Source organism: Lactuca virosa, chromosome 2 (assembly GCF_052849685.1).
Source record: "Lactuca virosa cultivar CGN04683 chromosome 2, Lactuca_virosa_CGN04683_v6, whole genome shotgun sequence".
NCBI lineage: Eukaryota > Viridiplantae > Streptophyta > Magnoliopsida > Asterales > Asteraceae > Lactuca > Lactuca virosa.
This window is the reverse complement of record NC_136427.1, coordinates 185054614-185062617: the sequence shown is the minus strand read 5'-3', so window position 1 is coordinate 185062617 and position 8004 is coordinate 185054614. Positions and strand designations below refer to the sequence as shown.

The following is an 8004-nucleotide window of genomic DNA, read 5'->3' as shown; positions in this document are numbered from 1 at the left end:
CTTCTGCCAATGCCATAGGGGTAGAAGTCATTCCCTTGCGAGACATGCTCTACACGGCCAGAGGCTACATACCAATACCACTGTGAATCTAAGTCCTTTCACTGATCACATGTCCAAAGGTACAGCTTTGCTAACAAAATAGCATGAAATAATAACACTGGAAAATAACATGGAGAAAGCACATATCATATATAACACATAACATACAATTTTTCCTATATATTGAACTCATCGTGAAATAATCGGGGGTTAAAATAGTAATTTGGGCAACACTTCGTTCTAATAAATAGCTTTCTTTGATGAAAACCGGAAGCTTTATTGAAAACCGGGCCTTGCGAGGGTTGAGCTTCAAAACCGAAAAAGATAAATTTTTCGAGGTCTTCGGGCACTTCGGAACGTATTTCAGATGTTTGGTATGATCCCGGGGCTTCGGGGAAAGTTGAAATGAAAGAAATATTGATTTAGGGGTGAAAATGGGCATTTTTCTAAAATATATCCGGGAGGGTTCGCACCCTCCTTTATATAGGGTGAGAGTCCGAAGATCGACGGCCGAGAAGGAGACACACGACAGCAGATGCGAGGCCTGGCGTCGGATGCGAGGCGAGGGCAGGTGGCGGTCTCGGATTGGACCGCGCCTTCGGGTGCGATGTTCGGCGACACGCGTCGGACACGCGTCGGCAGCTTTTTCGGATGAATCATTGGCATCGGACACTGGGCAGGCTCGCATGCGAGGTCACGTGGCCGATCTCTGACCTTGTGATTTTTCTTGGATTTCACATTTTTCTCGATTTTTGTGTCCCTAACTTCTAAAATCCATAACTTTTACATACGAGCTCCGTTTTTGACGTTATTTATATGCACGCGTAGGTGAGAATATACTCTACAACTTTCGTTTAGACTCCTTCGGCTAATTTTGACTTTAGTTTTAATATTATTATATTTTAACAGACCGGGACAGGAAAATCCGTTAAAAATTCATAACTTCTTCATCCGATGTCCGTTTTCGTCTGTCTTTTTACCATTGTACTACAATTGACGAGACCTTCAATTCTCGTTTAGGTTGTGTCGGCTCAAAATCACTCGGTCTTTATTTCGAGTTTTTAGTTGTCTACTGCTATTCCGAAACTTAGAGAAATCATAACTTCCTCATACGAAGTCAGATTTGGACGTTCTTTTTATGAAAATTCTCGGTTTAACGAATACTACGACTTTCGTTTAGATCACTAAAGCTAAAAAGTAGTTTATGGAAAACTCACTTTTTACGCTAAATAGTGTTTGCTTGTTTTGTCGCGGATCTTCAATTGGTCATAACTTCTTCGTTATAACTCGGATTTTGATGAGGTTTTCGCCTAAATGTTTCTAATGAGATTCTTTACAACTTTTAATAATATAATTTTACTTATTTCAAATTTTATATTTCCGTTAAATTTCAATATTTGACTTTTGTTCGGAATCTCATAAGACTTCCAAAACATTCTGAATGATTCTAAACATATTTTTACTTCATTTCTAGTAAAAACTATCTGTTAGAACTCAACGCTCAAATTACATAATATTTCATTATATTATTCACTTTTAAAATTACATAACACGATAACTGAACGTGTATGTTACAATACTTTAATAGTATTATACTTTTAATGAAGTTAATGTCCTATCAGATCCATTCTGCTAACGACCCTCCACCAAACAACGAAACGGTGGGTGAGATTAGACACCGATTCAACTACCATTTTATAGACAGTTTCCTTATATTCGTGAATGAGGCATACAAGAGATCCGACTGACTTAGGTGTTGTTTGTTTTTTTGTAAAAAACATTTTCAGACATCTTATTGCTGCACGGCGCAGCACACGCGCAACACATTTCATCTCGCAAATGTTTGTTTTTTAGAAGTCTTCGAAGTAAAAAACATATGCACGTGTTCTGTTTGGCGCAACACTTGTATTGCCTCTTCCAACCTCTTCTGTTTTTTTTTTGTTAAAATCTTGATTATATGTTGTTGAAATTTTATTTCACCTTTTTTTATTTATTGTTGTTGAGTTTTTTTCACTTTTTTTTATATTGAATAATGATAATTTCTTGATGAAATATCATTATTTTTTTGCTAAAATATCTTTATTTTTTTGTTGAAATATCATTATTTTTTGCTGAAATATCATAAATTCTAGTTGAAATGTCATACAATGTTAAATTTTCGGTATTAAAAAACTATTTTGGGTTTATAAAATCAGTTTATTTTAATTTTTTAATATCTACAGCAGAATGCAGATGTTAAAAAAACAAACACGCTTCTTATTACAGTCTGCAGCCGTTTGGTCCACCTCTTCTACTGCAGAGGGTTGCGGAGGTGGTCCGCAGACTTAATGAATTTTTGCTTAAAAAAAACAACACCTTAGTCTTATACATATTGTAATTGACATTTGATAATATACATAAGGTGTATTTTAAAAAACTTTTTCAAAAATACTAGGTTTAAATTAAATTTTCGAAATTAAAAATTTTAATTTAATTTTTGAAATTAAAATTTTTTATTTAATTTAAAATAAACCAATTAAGATTTAATGTTTATCTTTTAATTAGCAATTAATTAAATTAATTTAAATCTTATGAGGATTAAATAATTATTTACCATTAACTATTAATCAAATAATTTAAAATTGATCCTAAACTCTTTCCATCTATATTTTCGAAAATAAAGGGATAAGGATTATCCAATTTTTTAATTATCCTACTTTAAACAATTCTAAGGTAATAATTATCAAATAAGGAAACCCTAGAAATTTTGAAAAAAAGGGTGGAGGCTATGGTTTCAAAAACCCTAGCCCAAATCGAAATTTACATCCGTTAGGGTTTAATTTCTATAAACCATAGTCTTGATTTATTCAACTATTATGCAAATCAACTGAAAACAATGGCTCTGATACCATTAATGGGTTTTACATGTTACAAAAATTTTAATTTTTAGCGGAAAAACATAAACCCTAAGTTCACATGCGCCCTAAAGGATCTATGTTTTCACTATTGAATGCAATAACCAACTGAATATCAAGAACCCTATAAGAACCCTTGGATTTTTGAAAAATCATAAAAGGGTTTAGTAAAACATACCTTTTGATTATACTAGTAGATAATTAAATAAAATCCTTCTTGAAGTCACTTGGAAGCTAGCACCAGAAATCTTGTGTCTCTGATGGTTCACACCCAACCCTAGCAACAAGGAGGCTTAAAGAGAGAGGAGGGGAGAGATAAAATTTTCGGCTTTGCCTTGTGAGAATGCGATGGCCGAAAATTAGATCCCTTTGGGTCTTTATATAGTTGAGTTAGGAAACCCTAGATAACCCTAATTTGAATGTTATATTAATATCTCAAATTTGGTAATTATTTACTCCCTAATAATCTATAAAGGATATTGTAGAAACCCTAGATTACCCTCTAAGAAATCGTCCCCCTAAGGAAGGAAGGTTCTGGAACCTCTTGCTCAACTATTGAACAATTCCAGTTAGACCCCTGCACTTTTAATTAATCCAATTAATCCTAAAATTAATTCTAATTAATTTCTGATTAATTCTTAATTAAATATTACTATTTCTAATTAATATATTATTTTCATAATATATTAATAAATTCATTTATTTTTATTTATTAATCATATAATAAATCAATAAATCAGTCTCTCTCTAAAAGTCATCTTATTCAATTACTAGGTTTAAGGGCAACCAAAAAGGACTTTTCTAATAATTCAAGTATATACTAATTAAGTTATTGACTTAAGCACATAATCCAACAGTTTTTACCACAAGTAATGAAATAAAGTTCTTTAAAATCTCATTTCCTACTTTATTTTATAACTTAGCATCATATTTTATAACACTTGGCATATTGAACATGATGAATACATTGTTTTTTAAGGTCAAGATAATCACTAATTATGTAGTGTTTGAAGCTTTGAATTGTTTATGTGAGTTGATATTTCACTATTAATAATTAGAAGATTTTTCATGTATTGTGTAAATTTTTTTTAGAACGGCAGATAATTTATTAAAAAACTAGCAAGAAACTAGAAAAATAAAGTCATCACAACAAATTACAAGCTAAGAGAGGATTATGAAGCCAAGAGCTCCAACTAATTTTAGCTTTTCTACACCTATTGGAAATCCAAAAAAAAGATCTATCTATCACTTCATCTAAAATGAAAGATTTCCTTGGTTGAGCCGTTCCAAAAATTGTAGAATTACGAAATTTCCATAAGCATCCTAAGGTAGTCAAGATGACCGTGTCAAAGGCTTGTCGTCGCCCTCTTTTTAAGGAAAGAGAATCAGACCATGAAAGGAGTTGATCAATAGAAAAAAGATGAGGAATTTGGATGCCCCACCAAACAGCAAGACGAGTCCATATCTCAATCAACTGATTACAATGGAGAAAAAGGTGATCAATAGATTCAACGGTATTGGAACAAACGGGACAAAGAATCGATTCTATAGTAATCCCACGGAGAGAAAGGATCTCTATAGTAGGAATACTTTGTAACTGCAATCTCCAAATAAAGATATTCACCTTGATAGGCACCCAATTATTCCAACGAGTTTCAGGACCCCCCGAATGTAACATATGACTATTCAAAAAAGCTCTGAGAGAAGAAACAGTAAAGGAATCCGAAATATCAATAGTCCACCCCAAACGATCCGGGATGGAATGAAGAAGAACCTCCTGCATTAAGGAAGTGAAAGCAGTCCGTTGAGTCTCCTCAATACCCCCTCTAGGAGTCCGCCTGAGACAATCAGAATCCCATCCAAGAAGCACTCTATCATGGACCGATAGAGTTTTATGAAGATCGAGAGCATAAATCCTATGAAAAGAAGCAGCCAGGGGGGTATCCCCCCATCCACATGTCATTCTAGAAAGAAGTCATATTCCCATCACCAACCCTAATAGAACAGAAAGGCCAGAGATCAAAATCACGATTATTAAGCTGCACCAGCATCCGAATAACACCATTCCAAGGACCAATCAAACCTCTTCTATGTGAGAGTGAGAGAGAGAGAGAGAGGGAGAGAGAGAGATAGAGAGAGCTGCAACCACCGTCAGGACCATAAAGAGCTTTGAGAATTTTAACCCAGATCAAATACGGATTATGAAAGAATCTCCAGCGCCATTTATAAAGCAAGGCTCGATTGAAGGAAAACAGACTGCCAATATCAAGACCCCCATCCTTTTTTGAGCTAAGACTCTATCCCAGCGAACCCAGTGCATGCATCTCTCATCTAATTCAACACCCCAAAAGAACCTGGCTCGAAGAGACTCCAAGGTGTTAACAACAGAGATCGAAACCATGAAGATAAACATCAAGTAACTGTCGAGGCTTCCAAGAACCGATTTGATCAAAGAGAGGCGACCTCCAGATGAAAGGCATTTTGTTTTCCAACCCGAGAGTTTTTAGAGAAAACGATCAACAACTGAGGACCAAGCAGAAATCCGAGACATATTCTGGCTAACAGGGACTCCAAGATGAGTTAAAGGACAAGAATCAGGAGCACACCCAACCTTACGAGATGCCACCTCAACCTGAGCAAAAGGAACTCCCATTCCAATCAACTTGCTTTTTTGTAAATTGATATTTAGACCCGAAGCTATATAAAAACACCACATGATACGAATGAGTCGGGAAACATTTTCTGGGTCCCATTTCGACATCAAGACAACATCATCACCATAAAACAAGTGTGAGATATCAATCCCACTAATATAGATGCCTCGAAACACGTTTGAAGTATGAGCTTTTAGTAAAGCTACATGAAGCCCTTCCATTACCAGAATGAATAAAAAAGGGGACAAGGGGTCACCTTGTCTCAGGCCATGTTGGATTTGAAATTCATCAAGAGGGAACCCGTTAATAAGAACAGAAGCCCTAGCAGATCGAAGAAGCTCCATAATCCAATCACACCACAACTTACCAAAGCCCATAATCTGCATAATCTCAAAAAGATACTCCCACGAGACAGAATCAAAAGCTTTCTCAAAATCCACTTTAAAACTCATAAGTGGATTATTCGTAGACTTACTCCAAGCAACCACCTCGTTAAGAAGAAAAGGACCATCCAATATTTGTCTACCTTTAACAAAAGCAAACTGCTCCAGATTAATAATAGAACCAATAACCTCCGCCAACCTATTAGCTAATAATTTACCAATAATTTTGTATTGGCAACCTATTAGACTAATAGGTCTAAAATCTCTAATATTCTTAGGGTCATGAACTTTAGGGAGAACTGTAAAGAAAGAAGCGTTGCAACCTTTTGGAACCAAGCAGTGACTATGGAAATGTTGAATGAAAGCCACCAAATCATCAGAAATTACATCCCAAAATCTTTTCAAGAAACCAAAAGAGAAACCATCCGGCCCAGGAGCCCGATCTGAACCACAATCCCAAACAGCCCTTTGTATATCATCACTAGAGAAAGGAGCTTGAAGAAGAAGAACGTGATCTTTCGTGAGAGTATGAAATAGATTAGGATCACTAGAAGGGCGTCTTCTTTTTTTTCTCAAGAAAAGATTTTTATAATAATTTTGGAACTCCTTCTTAACCCTCCCAGGATCCTCCTCCCAAACACCATCAATCATGATACCTCTTATAGCAAGATGACGCCTCTTCTAATTAATAATACCATGGAAAAAACCAGAGTTCTCATCCCCTTCAATAGCCCACTGAATTTTCGCTTTCTACGCCAACTCAACTCTAGAAAGATGATCTAAGTCCGTCAATTCTTTAATAGTCGAAACTCTTTGTTCACGAAGATCAGCACTACCCCCATCAAGTATAAGAGAAGCATCAATCTCTTCAACCTTATCTTGAAGAATTTTTCTTTTACAAATCAAATGATATCGACCACTAGAGTTCCATAATCTTAAGTTAGATTTAAGAAGTTGAAGCTTCTTCTTAAAAATAACCCAAGGATTATCAATCAAATTCCCAACAACATTGGAGTTCCAAGAATTATGAACCACTTCATCAAAACCTTCCAGCTCCAACCAAGAATGAAATATATGGAAAGGAGACGGACCATAATCCACACGATGCTCTAATAAGACAATAGGGCAATGGTCTAGGATATTTTTGTCCAGAACCAAACCCATAATATGAGGAAAACGCAACAAAAGACCTTCAGAGACCAAAAAACGATCAAGTTTGGAAAACTTAGATCCCCATCTATCTCTCCAAGTATAACGAGGCCCACCCATAGGAATATCAACTAATTCAGCCTGATCAATAAATTGATTAAAAGTTCTAGCGGGAATATGTTGGAACTGAGAACCAAACCTCTCAGACTCGTTTATGACTTCATTGAAATCTCCCATGACCACACATTCTCCCGAGAAAGAAGCAATCAAGATAGAAATTTCATCCCAAAGTTGTCTTTTACAATCATCTCTTTGGGGAGCATAGACGGAAATCAGCAAGACATCCATTCTAGAGACAGCCCAAACCCCCTCCACCGCCACATACCAATCAGAAATGATTACTTTATTATGACTAAAGATATTTGGATCCCAGATAACCAATATACCTCCCGAAGCACCGCGAGAAGGAGAAAAAGCATGAGAAAACACGAGGTTACCCCAAAAAGAACCAACAAGAGAAAGGTCAATTAGCTCCTTTTTCTTTTCTTGAACAACCAAAAAGTTAACTTTAAATTTAATACAAAGAGATTTTATCCACACCCGTTTCTCTAAAGAACCCGCTCCTTGAATATTGATAGATAAACAATTCATATCTAAATTTTTTTAAATCGCTCCTCTTGAATAGTATTTTTAACATGTTCAGAACAACCATTCATATTAAGACCAATAATCCCTCCCAGTGCAATTGTTTTTTGGATTCAACCACAATTGAGTCGATGTTAAAAGAACCTTCTAAGAACACTTTTTTCTCTCCATTAATCATATTTTAGAAACCAGGCAGATGAGAAAGAGAATCATCCGTAGATTGAATGCCCGACATACGAA

General features: G+C 35.5%; 1 protein-coding gene across 1 annotated transcript; it reads right to left on the bottom strand.

Annotated features, from left to right (window-relative positions):
• Positions 1 to 6720: 6720 nt before the first annotated feature.
• LOC145158023 (uncharacterized) lies at positions 6721 to 7770 on the bottom strand. The gene has a single exon (XM_079076985.1). It carries the CDS (start codon positions 7768 to 7770, stop codon positions 6721 to 6723), a length of 1050 nt encoding a protein of 349 aa, XP_078933111.1.
• Positions 7771 to 8004: the final 234 nt, after the last annotated feature.

Bases quoted from the DNA above. Each gene is read 5' to 3' on its own strand.
- LOC145158023 (XM_079076985.1), bottom strand. From the start codon at position 7,770: ATGAATTGTTTATCTATCAATATTCAAGGAGCGGGTTCTTTAGAGAAA.